The sequence below is a fragment of the Orycteropus afer genome, unplaced genomic scaffold (genome assembly GCF_000298275.1).
Source record: "Orycteropus afer afer isolate SDZICR_OR568_19922 unplaced genomic scaffold, OryAfe1.0 scaffold00079, whole genome shotgun sequence".
Lineage (NCBI taxonomy): Eukaryota > Metazoa > Chordata > Mammalia > Tubulidentata > Orycteropodidae > Orycteropus > Orycteropus afer.
In genome coordinates, this window is record NW_006921666.1 from 10,404,370 (window position 1) to 10,421,716 (window position 17,347).

The window sequence follows — 17,347 nt, forward strand, 5'->3', positions numbered from 1 at the left end:
AGGGTCCAACACGAAACAACCTTCAACCTTTTCCATCTTCTGGGAAGGCTTCCTGGAGGTGGCTCTTGAAGGCCATGCATTTGGAGCAGGACAGGAAAGACGCATTTCAGGAAAAATATCAACCTCCACAACGAGCAAGAGGGCTGGACAGGTGGCAGGGTCCTGGTTCAGTGGCCTGGTGGTGAGGTAGTTTAAACACACCAGGAATCCTGCCAGGAGAAAAGTCTCCTGGAACACGTATCTCATGTGTTCAGCTCGTTCAAGGAGCAATTCTGAGTTGTACGAGGTCTGGCCCAGGTGCTGGCCACTCAGCAGAAGTGAGCCTGGAGATGAGGCCCAGCCCATTGCACTGGCAGAGTAGCTGTGCTTTGTTCCTGGCATGCAGCAACATCTTTCCGTTTGAACAAAACTGGTTCACTTTCTCGGAGGAGGTCAGGAACCCTCTTCCAGCCCAGAGTTCCTGCTGCTTGGGTCAGGCCATTTGGCGGCTGCTGGGCATTTACACGTGCCAATCAGCAACTTTTACTCTTCCCAGGTAAAGAGAGGTTATTTTAGTCAGATGCCCCATGCTTGCTGCCTGGTGTGTCTGACCTGATGGGTGGGTGCTAAGGCTTTGGCCTTGGGGCTGCCCAAATGATATTTGCCCTGTGAGCCCTCCTGGGGAAGATTCATGAGCCCAGAGACCACTTCCATATGGGTGAGCTAAAGCTGCTTTTAGGAGGCAGGACAGGGCAAGGGAACTGGCTTTGTTATAGAACTGTCCTCAAAAGTCTAATCTGAATTTTTGGCTTTTGTTTAAACAGGAGGCTGCATGTAGAGAACAGGACAATGGGAAGACTGGCCAGGAATGAATTTTCTAAGTGCAGTTGCATTACAAGATCTGCACAGTGGACTGACCTTGGACTGGCCAACTTGAATGGAGCAAAGCTACACCACCTCCACTCTTGCTTGTCTGGGGAGCACACAGTGGTGGTCGCAGGACTGAGTATGCCTTGATGAGGACAGAGATGAGGGATTATTGCTCTGGGTTTAAATGCATCTGCAACTTCTTTACCTATATTGCAAAGGAAGGTATATTATCTCTACCTGCTGATTGTTCCATTCCCTCTGGATATCCCCAGAGGTGTTTGGTAGCTCTCAGCCTGCTCCACCTCAGAGGCCACAGTCTGTCTGGCTCTGGTTGGGCCTTCAGGGAACTGCCAGGGTGGGGTCAAGTCTCAGGCCAGAATAGCACAGGAACAGCAGCCAAGAGTCAGGAGGGTCACTGAAGTTATGGTGGGGGAAGCCAGCCCTGCCTTGCCTACAGCCTGACTTAGGATGCCCTGTGTAGCCCATGGAGCAGGGCAGGAAGCAGCAGGACAATTGCCCCACCTAGAGTGTAGAATTGCCTACTGCTCAGGAACATCCTTTGCCCATGTACCCTGAGCCTCAGCATCAGCAGAGCCAGGGGAATGTCAGCAGGAAAGAGCTTTCTTTGGGCAATGCTGGGTGCAGATGAACTTGACCTCTAATCTTGCTCTGAAGTGGGAGATTTGTATGAAGAACAAAGGAGATGAAAAAAGGTGGCATAAGGAAAGTATGAGTCAGAGACCCCATAACTTAGGATACGATTTCATTTTGTTATTTACTCATTAAATAGTTATTGAGTGTCTAGGAAGTGCTATGCTCTGTGCTAAGGTATGTGGAATGAGGGTGTGATACAAAAAAAAACAAAAACAAAACCCAAACTCACTGCCATCAAGTCAATTCTGACTCATAGCGACCCTCTTTGGGTTTCCGAGGCTATAAATCTTTACAGAAGTAGATTGCCCAATCTTCCTTCCACAGAGTGGCTGGTGGGATTGAACTGCCAAGCTCTGGTTAGCAGCAAAATAAATGCCTTAGGCACTATGCCACTAGAGCTCCTTGAGGGTGTGATAGTTTGGGTCTATATTGCCACCTGTCCAAATACTCTGAGAACCCAACATATGCCATTGCCACTGTAATTCGAAGAGAGAGAAACAGGTGCCAATGGGGGAAACTGAGGCATGGTGGTCAAAAACCCACCATAATGGTGGGAAATCCGTAATGAAATGTGGCTCATCTGTGAAGGATGGAAGCCTGGTGCCCACAGGACAAGGCCACATAGAATTAGATGCATGCAGGGCACAGGGATAGCACTGGAAAGATGGGTCCAAGGGGAGCACCAAGGAGACTGGGACTGCAACAAGCTTATGAGCCTTTGGTCACCAGCTGGTGAATTTGCCTACATGAGTCAAGAAATACCAGTGATCAATTTTTTGCTTCTAGGTTTTCTGTTTATACATTCCCAGGGGAGACTTTTCACCTATGGCCAAAAATAGATCAAAGGAGGATAGTCATAGCAGGTGGGAGAGTGAGTGTCTGAATTCAAAAATATGTTAGTCAATACATGTCTGTCCCAATAATAACAATGACAATAATGATAGCTACCATTTAGCTACCAAACAGTTACCATTTGCTATCACCTACTCAGTATCAGGCAGGGCTTGGAACCAGTTTGTTCTATTTTGACCCCCTGCTGAAAATTTGCATTTCCACCCTGGAATCAGAATCGTCAATATAACAAGATCCTCAGGTAATTCTTACAGATCCCCAGGTATTCTCATGTAGACATAAGAACCACCTGGGGCTCTTGATGTCAGTCAGGCACCTGACTAGATGCTTTACATGGGTTACCTCAACCAAGTTGGCAAACAGTCATTTGGACACACACGTGAAAGGAATACAAGTGAATCTTTCGCAGGTTTTGCTTTCTGGTTTTTTTTTTTTTTTTTCCCCTCCACATGACTGTCATTGTTTAGTAGGATGCCTTTGTCCAGATTGACACTTCTGTTCAGGCCTTCAGATCAAGACTAGGCCCTGGCCTAGTCCCTTCCTAGCATATTCCATCCCAGCCTCAGATACTGAGACCTGACCGGGCAAAGGCTTGGCTGTGCTTGTTGGGATACCACAATGTAGGGGGTGCCAGCGGTGCCATCCTGCAGCTTCCTGAACTAGGAGTCCTCCCAACTTCGCCTGGAGCTGCTGGAGGGGAGAATCCCAATGGCCCATGAGTTCATGGCCATGTTTATTTGGAATACAACATGAGGAAACAAACCAAGGAGCAAGGGGCAAAAACAGAATAAATTACAAAGCAATCATTTAAATTATGATGGTCATCTAAACCTCCACTGCTGTTAATCAACAAGCTCTTTCGTCTACCTCTGGTGTTTCCTCTGGAACATTGGACAGGACCAGAAGGCAGCTGCCACACCTGTGGAGACCTCTTCTAAAGTTGCCTTCAAGGGGGTTGACAGGACTTGAGGTGCAGCAGTCAAGAAGGTTGCTTCAGTGCCGAAGATGTGATTTGGACATTGTGCATGGAAGTGGAGCCTGGTACCAGCCTGTTATACCAGGTGGCTAGAGAGGTTTTGGGGAAGCAGAAGCAGTTGGGACCACAGTGAGTGCTGTGGGTGCCCCAGAGAGAGGGTAGGGTCGTGATGCATAATACTGGATGTGCTCAGGGCCAGTTCTTCTTCCCTCTTGTATTTGGCAGAAGGTGTGACCCCCCAGACAGTGGAAGGAGTGATGATGATAAGAATATGCTAGCAAGTAGTTGTCACAACAGGGACCCCACAAAGTGCTCTCCCCTGAATGAGTTAGAAACAAAGACCTCATGGAGGACGGAGTGTCAAAGCACAACTGTACAAGGACGAGAGTGTTGTAAACAGAGCCTTGATGGGCCGACCCCAGGCTCCATGGATGTTGTCTTTCTGGCGTCCCTGTTTACCCACCAAATCTCCCCACCTTTGCCCTCCATCTCCCTCACTCCTTCTCTTTCACAGTGAGTAGCTCTCCCCGTAAGGACACTCTCTCTGTGGATGTGGAGCGCCGCCGCCTGCCCGAGTTGTCTGCAGGCCCAGGCCCTGTAGGTGGGACTGTCAGGAGGACTGCATCAGGCCCGTGAGGCGCTTGCCCGCCAGCGACTTTCCCTGCAGGAAGACAGGTGACAGAAAGGCACAGGCACACACACACACACACACACAGATAGGGACAGAGACAGAGAGCCAGACAGGTGAATTAATTGTTGCAAATGCCACCCAGGCCAAATGACTTAGCTGACTGACCCCACTGGCCACCTTGACCTTTGATATCTAGGTACCAAACAAGAACCAAACCCATTGTTGAGTCAATTCCAACTCATAATAACCCTATAGGACAGAGGAGAACTGGCCCATAGGGTTTCCGAGGCTATGATCTTTAAGGTAGCAGACTGTCACATCTTTCTCCTGTGGAGTGGCTTCTGGATTTGAACTCTCGACTTTTTGATTAGCATCCACGCACTTGAGTACTGCACCACCAGGGCTCCTTATATCTAGTTACCAAACCAAACCAAATCCACTGCCATCAAGTCGATTCTAAGTCAAAGCAACCCTTTAGGACAGAGTAAAATTGCCCGATATGGTTTCCAAGGCTGTAAATCTTTATGGAAGCAGACTGCCTCATCTTTCTCCCTCATAATGGTGGTGGGTTCAAAACATCGATCTTTTGATTAACTGCCAAATGCTTTAACCACCACCCCACCAGAGCTCCTATACCTAGGTACAGGAGACTTACATGTGGACAGTTGGAAGAGACCAAGACTTGAGGGCAGGTGAAGAGAACGAAGAGTGTGTTGCTAGCATTCTTTTTGGAAAGTGAGGATTTTATATATCCAGAGACCAGGCATTTAAATCTTCAGTGGAGTGTATCTTAATGTCTGTGGCCTGCCCCTGAACTTGATTTTAGTCAAGTGGGGTGGCTGGGTTGACCCAACGAGATGGCTAAGGATTTGAAAGACTAGAAATGAATGAATGAATTAACCTTAAAAATGCAAAGACCTATGAATTCTGTTGAAATGAAATAGAAAATTTGCTTTGGGAGAGCCACATAGGCTTTGGGTCTGCTTGATGGCAGGTTCTGAGACTGTGAAAGTGGCATGGGCATTCTCCAAGGCTTGGTGTCCGGGCTGGTGAACAGGTACCACTGAAGAGCCCAGGGCAGTGTGTTGGATCCATCTCCTTTATTCCTGGCTCCCTATCTACAGTACTCTGAGACCAAGTTTGATGACCTGACTCCATATCAGGAAGTCTAAAAGCTCTTCATTTACAATCTATGCATAAGTTATTCTTAAAAACTGAAAATAAATTGGGCACTGAGGCCCCGTGCATGAGACACAGAGGCCCTCAGAGAGTCTGTTTGCATGCTCAGGAAGAGGTGAGTTAGGAGGCCCTAAGCTGGGGAGGGGGTTTGGGGCTCCCCATGTGGAGGAATGAGGAGGACAAGTGAGGTTCATTTACTCTTTAACATTTCCTGCACCTGTTCCCCTGCTCACCCACTAGAGAAATCCATATCATTGGACAGGGGTCTAGAGCATGGCTGGACCCAAGCAGATTGATCACTAAGTCTGGGAAAACACTCAAAACCCATCTTATTATTGACAGCGGGTCAGTGACACCATCACCCTCTGCAAAGGGCAGCCCACGATCGCTAGTCAGCACAGGTTGTGGTGTTGGGCGGTGTGAGACTGCAAGGGCCAGCAATTCCTCAAGTCCATTTCCAAGTGAGGAGCGAGCGCCCATCTTGTTTACTGGACTTGGCTGCGTGTAAGCTGGATGTAATTAAAATAAATTGATCAGGTTTGTGAAGCCTGGTAGGATATTCAATAGACCTGCTGATTGATGAATTGATGGATAATGAGTATCTCTAATACATGAGCAACACGGGATGTGAGTTTACTGCATGCAGAACAATGTGTCATCTAGCTTAGTCTCCATGGAGGCACAGGGCAAGCTTGACTTGGAGAATTCTGATGGCATGAATGGAAGCCTGTGTGGAATGGGAGTCTGCAAGCCTGCGCTAACCTCCCCTTGCTCTTTTTTTTCCCATCATCCTTTTACTCCCAGATGTGGCAGTCTGCTTCCATAAAGATTACAGCCTTGGAAACCCTATGAGGCAGTTCTAGTCTGTGCTATAGGGTTGTTATGATTTGGAATCAACTCGACACAATGGGTTTAGGTTTTTCTTTTTTTTTTTTCATCTTAAGAAAAAGCACACATGCACACAAAATCTCCCCATCAGCAACCTTATCTGAATCTTCAAATACACTAAACTTAGCCTGCAGTAGCAGGCATTTATACTAGGGTAGGGATTTTTTAATCAGATTTGTTCGTTTTTAATCCTAGAGGGTTACAGTGTCAGTCTTTGAAAATCACTAAAAACAGGAGGCTGCTCCTCTGTCTAGAGTAGGTTAGGTACAATAATGGCTCTTAGAAGACAGAGGCTGACCTTTGAGAAGCCCCCTCCAGCCCTGGATTCTGTGGCACACATCCATTACTCTCCTTGGATGCCCTTTGTTACATGGAGTTGGAGCAGAGGCATGTCTAGGGTATGGCAGGCATGGCACGTGCCCTGGGTGCCACTGGAGGGGGACCCAGTGAGCAGCCTCTCCTCACCATTGCAGGTTTCCTCGCCAGCTGCAAGGCATCATTCAGCAATTGAAAACTAGTTGCCATTGGTGCTATTTTCCATAGATAAACCTCTGCGTGCCAGACATCTGTCATCCAGTTGGTTCACCTGGGAATGTGCCTCTTGGTGCAGACCCAAGGGTGTTGCTGTGTGTGTGTGTGGTGGTGGTGGTTGTGGTGAGGGGGTCCACTCTAGGGATATAGGGGGCTCATGTATCTAGGAGACTCTTGGACCAAGAGATCTTACAAACCTCCTTCACCCCCTCTTACCAGGTCCTGAAGGAATTTTGCTTCTCTCTGGGGTGCTGTTCATTGCTGTGGTAACCACACACCAAATACCAGCTCCTCCCCCCACCTCTCATCCCTCCTCCACCAGGGCTACAAATTACACATCGTGTACCCAAATATATATGTTCTGGGGTAGCTATACATGGCATTTGGTTTAGCTGGCAGATGTGAACAAAAAAATCACTAAAGCTTCTGAAGAAGTCTATCACTGATGTGTACGTTAAAAGCCCAGAGACAAACACAGTGTAAGGTTTACCAGGCTGTCCAAGCTCTCATTATAGCTTTCTGCTCATTAGTGAGGTCATTTGGGCTGGAGGAGGGGGCTGTGGGTCGAGGGAGGTTGGAGGTTCCATTTCTGGAGGATTGTGCGTCTATTTGTTTTAGGTGAATTTGGTGCTGAGCTACCCACCCCCTCCATCCCCTCCCAGTTCTACAGACTGGGCGGGGCGGGGCTTGGAGGAGCTAATTAATCCCTTCCTGCCTCTGTCCTGGAGCTCAGCCTCACAGCTCTGACTCAAAGACCTGTGGCCAACTGTGAACTGTCAATGCCTGCCTCTCCCCTTCCCCCTACCGCTTCTATTTCCCGGGGCTTCGGAGGAGGACGGTGCAGCAGACCAACCTGGCAACCACCCCTTGCTGGTTCCTGGCCTCTCAGCAAGCCAGGTGGTGTTCCTTGGCATTTTTGTCTGCTTCTCCCCACTCCTGAGCTCACGCATTTACCAAATGCCAGTACTGCTGCTCAGGATGGAGGTCATGAGGGTTCGGGTCTGCTTGGGGAAACAGCTCAGCCAGCTGCAATCTGTCTGCTACCCAGTGACCTCCCAGTGAGCGAGGGCAGGCTCAGGCTGGAAGGTGGTTAATCAAGCAGGACGCAGGCATGGCGAGATGCCTGGCCCAGGGCTTTGCGGAAGAAATTCAACAATCACACTTGCTCAGCAGCTGCCTTCCTTTGGAATTGCTGAGCTCCCGTGGTTTTCAGGGATCAAAGTGAAATCTGACAGCTGAAGGTACCTGTGTTTGGAGCTGAGCCACCCCAAAGTAGATGCTACAGGGAACCCCCGAGGTACCTGCTCTGCCCAGAAAGAGGAGAGCTGCTGCCCTGCGCCCACTTTCTCCTCTTCACCTCCATCCCATTTTGGATGATTCTAAAGGAGCCACTTTGGAATAGGAGTGATCTTCCACCTCTGCCTGGTGCTTGCCTAGTTACAGAGGAAGCAGGTTTTTTTTTTTTTTTTTTCAGGGTGGGAAGCTGTGATGTTCCTTAGGGCTGGTCAGTTGGGAACGTATCATGGTGCCAGGAAACCGTGGCCAGCTCAGCCTGAGGCCTTGGCATAGCTGAGGGAAGCAGCTGAGGGAGGTTGAAAATGCTATTAGCAGGCAGCCTTTGTCCAAGTGAAGAAATATACAGTGATTAAGAACTGAGCTATGTAAGGAGCATTCCAGAGACACGGAAGCTTTGCATACAGACAAAGTGCTTTTCACCTTCCAGACGTTTGGCAAAGTGTAATCCAATAGCATTTGGAAGCCTTCAATTTCATGGACGACAGGCTAGGTGCTGGGTTCACAAATACCCACACAATCAATTCCCACTGTCCGCCCTGACTAATCCTTTCAGCTGTGTGGCCATCTTGATGGTTAGAAGCCTGGAAGAAGGTGGCCATGGCATCCTTTGTTTCTAAAAGGAAACACACAAAAGGAATAGCTCCCTTTTGTGCAGTGTTTTAAGGAAAATCAACATGCTGCTTGACATGCTGTGGCTCTGGGCATTGCACTTCCAGATATTAATCAACAAAGCATGCACGATCCAGGTTACCAGGAGCTTCCGCTACTTACTTACCTGAGAGACAGATGTAAAAACCTTTGACAGGGTTCAGGGCTGTGGCTCAGAGAATAGCCCTGGGAGTCAGTTGGCATACTGGGGACAGCAGAGCCAAGAGCCAAGTACTAGGGCTCAGAGGGGGCCCTTTCAACACTAAGGGAGTAAAGACATCTGAGCTGTGGATGGGATTCTCTTGCTGACTTCCTCAGCTGACCTAAAACCAAGGCTACAGATCTTGAGGCCACCAAATCAAGATTCAAGCTACTATGGGGATAGTAATCAATAGTGGTTGCCTCTGGAGCTCTCTCTGGTGGTGTGGTGGCTAAGGCATTTAACTGCTAACCAAAAGGTTCAAACCCACCAGCTGCTCTGCAGGAGAAAGATGAGGCACTCTGATTCCGTAAAGATTTACAGCCTTGGAAATCGTAAAGGGCAGTTCTACTCTGTCCTATAGGGTCACTATGAGTCAGAATCATCTTGATGGCAATGGGTTTCAATGGGATGAGTATGAATCAGTTCAATGGTAGTGGGTTTGCTTTAGTTTTTGTGTCTGGGGGTGGGGGAGTCCTTGGGTGGCACAAACAGTTAAGTGCTTGGCTGTTAACTGAAGGGTTGGCCATTCGAGTCCACTCAGATGCTCCTCAGAAGGAAGGTCAGCTGATATACCTCTGAAAAATCAGCCACTGAAAACACTATGGAGCACAGTTCCACCCTGACACACATGAGATGAACTCCATGAGTCAGAGTTGACTTGATAGCAACTGGTTTTGCCTTAGGTGGTGGTGGTGGTGGGGATTGACTGGACAAGGGCATGAAGAACTTCCTAGGGTGATGTGGCATGGGTTACACAGGTGTATACATTTGTCAAATTCATTGAGCTGTCCATTTAGGATCTATGCATTTTATCGTATGTCGTTCTGTCTCCAAAGAAAAAAATAAAGTTGCTCTGTTTGAGCAACTTCTTGGAATCTCCTGCTGCTTCTTAACTTTCTCAGTTGCTGAGTCCATCTTTGCCTTTTAGATAAATTCAAAGCTGCCTGCCCACTCTCCCCCAGCCTAAGAGAAACCCAGGTTCCTCTGCTAGGAGAAGTGGAACTTTCAACAGAATTAATTTGGAACACTATTTCTAGTTTCCATTGATCCAAACTGATCTCCTTGTTGTGACACGCAGGCATTTGTCATCCTGGCTTGTGAAAAATGGTGTTTTGCTGAACAGGACTCACCAAGTGACTTTAGCAGTTAAGAAGTGGGAGGCCCAAGAGATAAGCTGTCCTCTCACAGAGACTGAAGGTCACCTATGACTAGGGGACACACAAGTTCATAAAGGATGTGTATATGTGGACTCATAGGTCAGGTGTGCATGGGGGATTTACAGGAGAGCAGTCCGGAGCCTATGAACCAGTTGGAAAGATAAAGGTCCTAGGGTGGTTACAGCAGGAAGGAGAAAAGTCAAGGACCTAAACTCATGGAGATGACTTCCCTGGAGGTTGGTGCTCCTGTGTGTCTTCTCCACTGGAGTATCTCCTTCCTCGATGATCTTTAAAATTGGGGAGAGAGTGCCATTTGCTTGGGATCCTTTAGAGGTCTGAGAAGCTTTGACAGGGGAAGGTAGTAGCAGAGTGCCTAAGGCACTTGACTGCTAACCAGAAGGCTGGTGGTTCAAACCCACCAGCCACTCCTTGGGAGGAAGATGAGGCAATCTACTTCCATAGTGATACTGCCTCGGAAACCCAAGGAGGGGTCGCTATGAGTCGGGTCCGACTCGACGGCACACAACAACAACAACTAATAGAAAATAGTTTCAAAACTCTTCAGCTCTCCATTTCTCATCACCCTCTATTCAGCTTGGTGCAGCAATGGGAGGCAGATGAAATGGGGAAACCAGGTTATGGGCTAATCCACAGCAGGAAGTCCCTGGATGGTACAAATTAGTTAACGTGCTCAGCTGCTAACTGTAAGGTTGGAGGTAGGTTGGAATCCACCCAGAGGCACTCAGGAAGAAAGGCCTGGAGATCTACTTATGAAAATTCAGCCACTGATACCACTGTGGAGCATAATTCTACTCCGACACACATGAGGTGGCCATAAGTTTGAGTCAACTCTTCGGCAAATGGTTCAATCCACAGCAGAGGTAGGCCAGGAGCAGCAGAGGGAGGCAGAGAAGCCATTTCTAGCTTTCTCACTCTTCAGTAGTTCAGAGAGGAGGCCAGGGGCCCTGTGGCAATAGCCCTTTCTGGGGTCTGTATTACTCCTGAGTCCTTGTCAAGCCTTCTGATCTCTCTCAGGAGCTGAAGGACATTTTATTTGATTTTAAAATAGTCTCTTTATTTGATTTTTTTTTTTTTTAAATAAGAAAACATACCACAAACATAAAACATTACCCAACTAAGAAAATCAAGGGATAGGTGAAAATTAAATTAATAAAAGTTTACTAGCTGAAGAATTAATATATGCTCATTTACATTTAAACAGAGGCCTTTTTTTTTTTTTTAAAAAAGGAATATGATCAAAATAATGGATTCTTTTGGATCTACCAGCCATCTGAGGTTTAGTGGTATAAAACAACCAGGTTTTGCTGTTTAAATGGAAGGTATATATAGAATATAACTAGAAGTCACATCTTTGGAAAGCAATTCCCACAAGTTGTCACTGGGACCATCACTTAGGCACCTTACTCTATCTAGCCTGTATTAGCAACAACCAGGGCTTTTTTAAAAATTATAAAAAGATGAGTTGCCAGCCTTCCTGCCTTGATTCTTTATAAAAGGGTCAACTTGATCTCCCAGGGCCTTTTTCTTTGAATTTCTTACTCCTGCCCAGTGAGGTATTGATATCTCATGTACCCTCCCTTCTTAAGTGCTTTGATGGTGGCAGGCTGAGGATGGGTCCCATTACCAAGGACATAGTTTAGTGGCTGAGAATCGTTACCAACAGCCCACCCATTCTCTGAACACTGAGCAGCACTGTGTGCATTGAGCATGATGCTAGGCATCTGAGACACTTTCACTAAGACCCACAACATCCTTATCAGTAAAGTATTAAATAACTCCCACTTAATAGAGGAGAGAATAGGCTCAAATAGAGTTGAAGCACCTTGCCCAAGCGCATACAGCTGGTCAATGATGAGCCAAGTTCATTGGCCTTCACAAGCCCCATACCTTCTATTTTGAATGTGGCCATACTCCCAGAGGAGACAGATAGAGACACTCAGAGAGTAAGGACTCCTCCATGCAGCCTCCCTGAGCAGTGCAGGGTGATTTTCTCATCCTCACCGAGAAAGAAGCTTCAGCTTTTGGGCACCTTGACACCATCTCAGGCAGTTTCTCTGAGGTGCTTCTCATCACATTTTAGGACTTTGAGAGAGAGGAAGTGCCACCTTGTGGCTGGCAAGCTTAGCAAATGAGCCTTTGGCGACTGAGCTGAGCTGGGTAGAGGTCCTCACTGCTTGATGCATGTGAATTTAAAAGGGTGGCTGTTGGACAAGGCAGGTGAAGCTGCCACTTGTGTTATTGATGTTAGTGCCTCTGGGATCTCACACAGCAACCATCTCAGGGAGGAGAGAAACAGGTGTGATGTTTACTTTTCCCAGGTGCTGTCTTACTCCAATTAGAGCTAAGCTCATTTCAAATCATTCCAGGCCGAGTGCCTAATTCAGGGTGTGTATACCACATGGGAGAGGAGCTCTGGTGGCGTAGTGCCTAAGGCATTTGACTGCGAACCAGAAGGTTGGCGGTTCAAACCCACTAGCCACTCCATGGAAAGAAGACCGGACAATCTATTTCTGTAATGATTCACCACATCAGAAATCTAAAGGGGGTCGCTATGAGTCAGAATCAACTTGATGGCAGTGAGTTTGTGAGTTTTATACCAAATGGGAAAAGCCCTCTTTGGGTGGGGGTCCTAAAGCCTCTGAGCCCTCCATCATGCTTCTCACTTAAAGGGCTCTTTGCAGAGACCAACTTCTGACTATCGGTTCTGGTGGGTGGTGGGAGCCCTTCCTCCATGGTCCCACCACTGTGCCAGGGCAAATCTGGAAGCAGTCCAGGAAGCTGGGAGTGACCGGGCTCAGCAGCTGTGCCCTCCGTCGGTGGCAGACTGCCCAGGCACCGACTCCCCGGCCCCTTTCCAAGTTGTGCATTTCCATCTGCCCGGCTGCTCTTTTATCCCCTGTGCCTGCCGGGGAGATGCCCCTTTTCATGACCAGGCTCTCCTTCCTCTCATCCGGACTAAACAGCACTGTTGCTCTTTCTACACTCAGCTTGCAGGAAATTCTTGGTGGACTCAGGAGTGGACTCAGGGGCAGATTACCCAATAAGCAAGGTAAGCACAGGCTTCCTTGTGCTTATTTACTAATCTGTAGTGAACAGTCTTACATTGGGTTCACATGTGAAACTTTTCACTACAGATTAGTAAATAAGCACAAACAAGCCTGTACTTGCTTTGCTTCCTGGGAGCTCCATCCCTGTCAGAAATTGTAAATGGCTCCTGGAGGAAGGGATGCCTACGTCCCTTTGATTCTGTGGGAAGGGATGCCAGCCACACCTAGAAGGAGAATCTCTGATGTGGCAAAAAAAAAAAAAAAAAGTGAAACTGTTCACTACAGATTAGTAAATAAGCACAAGGAAGTCCGTGCTTTCCTTGCTCATTAAGTAACGTGACACCGAGTGGAGTGGAAAGGGTGCATTCTGCCTGCACGGGCCCTCTGAAGTGTGCCTTTCTGATGCCTGTGCAAATGCCTGCTTCTTCCTCTTTCTTCCTCCTCCTCCCCAAGTGCACTTTGGGAACTAAGCTCTGGTTCACTCCAAATTAGGCAAAGGCCAAAAGACTCAAGGAAACAGAGTTTGGCTGTATTGCTATTGGCAACAACTTGATGCTACTCTTTTCCAGCTAGGAAGTTCAAGTAACACTTAACTATGATGACTGGGGAAAGTACAGCTGAAGTTTGTTATTGTTGTTGTTGTTATGTGCCGTCGAGTCGCCTCCTTGGGTTTCTGAGGCAGTATCACTACGGAAGTAGGATTGCCCAACCTTCCTTCCGAGGAGTGGCTGGTGGGTTTGAACCGCCAGCCGTCTAGTTAGCAGGCAAGTGTCTTAGCCACTATGCTACCAGAGCTCCCAGCTTCAGCTGAAGTTTAGTAACATGATATCATGGATGAAGCAGCAGGAGGAAGTCACTTGTTCTGGCAATATGTGATTCTCCCAGGGACCCACCAGGACGCTAACTCCACCCTCCTAAGAGCATTTATCACCTCCTGCAAACATGTTCACCTCCAACACAGAGGTGAACACTGGAGAGGGTCTTTGGTTAGGCCAGCTGCCAAGGCAGAGCCTATAAAGCCCAGGCAGTTAACTTGCTGACACCGCCCCCCCCAACCAAAGCATCATACATCAGTAAATACAGTGACCCTCATGCCCACGTCTATTTGGATGCACAGGCATAAGAGGGCTGGCTCATTTCTCCTTCCTCCCTTCCACCAGGAATGCAGTTCAGTAGGCATTTAGCAGGCATGCATTCCTAACTCAAGTAAGTATGCACATCAGGCAGCCTTTTCCAGAGATCCCTGGATAAAATCTTAGGTCATGAGCAGAGAGAGAACCTTCTTGCTTCCCTATAGACCCTTCTCACATGTTGCTGTGATGCTTGTGGTCCCTGTGGAGCAGAGGCGGGGCAGTTCCCCAACTTCCTCCTCCTCTAGTGGTCTACTATATAGGAAGGTGACATTTCCAAGTTTCCGGCAGGACTTGGCTCTGGTCCATAAGGGAAGCATTCTGGAAGCTGTAACCAGAAGATAAAGCCTAAGGATGCTGATTTAAAAGCATCTCTAAAGGTAGTGAGCTTTTCCACCCTGTTCTGCTAGAGAGTGGGGTCCAGGGGAAACAAGGTGCAGGACTGATAGCTAAGGACGTCATTTGTACATTGCCTCTGGGACAACAGACTCATTTCAGCATCGCTACTGGACCCCTCAGCTTGTTTCTTAAGAAGGAAAAACTATAGGTGCAAAAACAGGGCAGGAACAATGGAGAGACACACCAAGACATGGGTGCCGCTGACAGTTCATGGAACTAGGGTTTGAGGACAGGAGTGGTGGATGGATGGGAGGCCATGGACAAATGGATCAGTGCTTCTGGATTTTGGAGCACCTTCTGTGCAGAAAGATCCCAAAGAAGGTTAGAGACTGTGCGGACGCCGGATCACTCACCCACTGCTGGAAGGAAGCCACCTCGGGGGTGAAATGCAGCGGCCATTCTGACTCTGCGCCAGCAGCACTAGGGAATTGTGTTTTTAGGAAGGGAAGTGAAGAATAACTTATCCAGCTGAAACTGTGAAGACCTGTGGCTTTAGAGGAGCCCCTGCCCACATAAGCACACAGATGCAGCAGGCATGCAGTCCATGCACCAGGCACATGCAAGACAGCAGCGTATGGCCACCCACAGACCATACGCTACACATCAGTGAGGCAGGCAGCACATGTACCTGTGCACATATGTACACGCCCATGTGCATGTTCACACCACAGGCATTTACACAAACAATGTCTCATGCATAAGTGACCACACGATTGGTTATGGAGTTTTACATCAGGCTCCTAAGATGTCCATCTTTGACAAATACTGCAAACTTAAAACCTTTACCTTAAAATACATATGTAAAAATGGGATTCTCCCCAGGAAAAAGCCATTCCTGTCAGTGGAAATGGCTTCCCTGCTTCTGTCAATAGTACAAGTGGTAGGAGCACCCCAGGGGGCTGGTTCGTTGAAGGTTTTCAAAGCATCCCCTGCCACTTGCTTCAGACTCCTCCATCAACCTCACTTTGTAATAAGCAGTTAAAAAATAGAAGCAACTGCGGTTGGTAAGGTTGTATTGCTCAGGGTGGCTCCAGCGGATAGGCAGCTGAGAAGCAAGTGTTTCTGGGAAAATGAGGCTTCTGCTGTGCAGAGGCTACAACTGTATGATTGGATTTCATGCTCCTATCATGAGGAGAACCATTCAGGATCTGTGTCTGGAAGCTGGAGGCACCTCAGGGTCTTGCATATCAGTAGGAGAGAAAATGCCAGTTCCTGAAGACGTAGATACTGTTTTCCTGGTTGCTCTTCCCACCTCCCAGCACCACCTGGGCTGGGAAGCTCACAGCTCCCCCAGCTTCCTGGCAAGTGCTGAGGAAGCCCAAGAAATAGACCACAGAGCAGAAGCTGGCCTGCTGGGCTTCACAGTCTCTCCACGCTCAGGGAAAGCAGAGAAACCATTTCTCTGAGTCTACTTTAAAAATAAGCAATAATAATAGCTACCATTTACTGAGGAGTAACCATGAGCTGGCCACAGTAATAAATAAATGTGTCTTAGGCACACTGTCAGATATGATATCCACTTACCTATCCTCTTAAGGCATTCAGCTGCTAACCAAAAGTTGAGCTGTTCGAACCCACCAGTCGCACGGGAGAAAGATGTGGCAGTTTGCTTCCGTAAAGATTTACAGCCTTGGAGACCCTATGGGACAGTTCTACTCTGTCCTATATTGTCACTATGAGTTGGAATCAGCTTGATGGCAGTGGTGAGTTACCTATCTTCAGCTGCAAAGTAATCATGATACCTACTTTGCTGAATATTGTTGCACATTAAATAAGGTAATAAGTGGAGATCCAAGCACAGGGCTGCAAATATCCTAATAGTGAAAATAAGAATAGTTAGGGCAATACTTGTTGAAATGAGCCCTGGTGGCGCAACAGTTAAGTGCTCAGTTGCTAACTGAAAGGTTGGCAGTTTGAACCCAGCCAGCGGCTCCATGGGAGAAAGACTTGGTAATCTGCTCAGGTAAAGATTACTGTGTAGAAAATCCTACGGGGCAGTTCTACTCTGCCATATCTTGTCACTATGAGTCAAGTCAACTCAATGGTACCTAATAGCAACATACTTGTTGGCGTGCCCTCTTGGTGGTCCAACTGGTTAAGCACTTGACTGCTAAACAAAAGGCTGTCAGTTCAAATCTACCCAGAAGCACCTCACAGGAAAGGCCTGGAGAGCTACTTTCCAAAGATCACAGCCATTGAAAACCCTACAGAGCACAGCTCTACTCTGAAACCTATGGAGTCACCGTGAGTTGGAATTGGGTCCATGGCAACTACTTGTTGAGGACATGCATTGCAAACACTGTGCTAAATACTGTGTGTGTGTATAGATAGATAGATAGATAGATAGATAGATAGATAGATAGATAGATAGATAGATATTTCCCACTTAATCTTTCACTCATATTTCCCTTTACAGGTGAGATAGAGGCTTGGGAGCTACTCAAGCACACAGCTAGTAAGTGGCAAAGCTAGAGTAGAATGAACATCCACCTCAGGCCTAGGCTAGCATGACACAGATGCCCATAGAATGATACTAGGAGCTCTCAAGAAATGGCAGTGATTGCCATGATGTCCTCATCTATTCCTCACATCTGCCCTGTGCAGATGTTGTTAGGTGCCTTTGAATTGGCTCCAACTCATAGCAACCCTATGTACAACAGAACAATACACTGCCCTATCCTGCACCAGCCTCACAACACTTGCTATACCTGAGCCCATTGTTGTAGCCACTGTGTCAATCCATCTCATTGAGGGCCTTCCCGAGTTCCGGCAAGATGGCGGACTAGGCAGAAAGACTGCACAGGCCCTCTTCAACAAAGAAAAGGGAAACCAATTAACCCACACACAGAAGATAATCTTGGACCCCTGAGCCTTGAAGGGAAGGATA

General features: G+C 47.7%; 1 protein-coding gene across 1 annotated transcript in view; it reads right to left on the bottom strand.

The window, feature by feature from the left end:
* Positions 1-3,825: 3,825 nt before the first annotated feature.
* The window catches only part of RGS6 (regulator of G protein signaling 6), a 302,264-nt gene continuing 288,742 nt past the window's right edge, over positions 3,826-17,347 (bottom strand). Inside the window, exons 16-17 of the mRNA XM_042781016.1 lie at positions 14,814-14,880; positions 3,826-3,992 (exon numbers count right to left, since the gene is read on the bottom strand). Of these exons, the coding sequence (XP_042636950.1) occupies positions 3,826-3,992; positions 14,814-14,880 (234 nt within the window). The remainder of the gene's footprint in view (positions 3,993-14,813; positions 14,881-17,347) is intronic.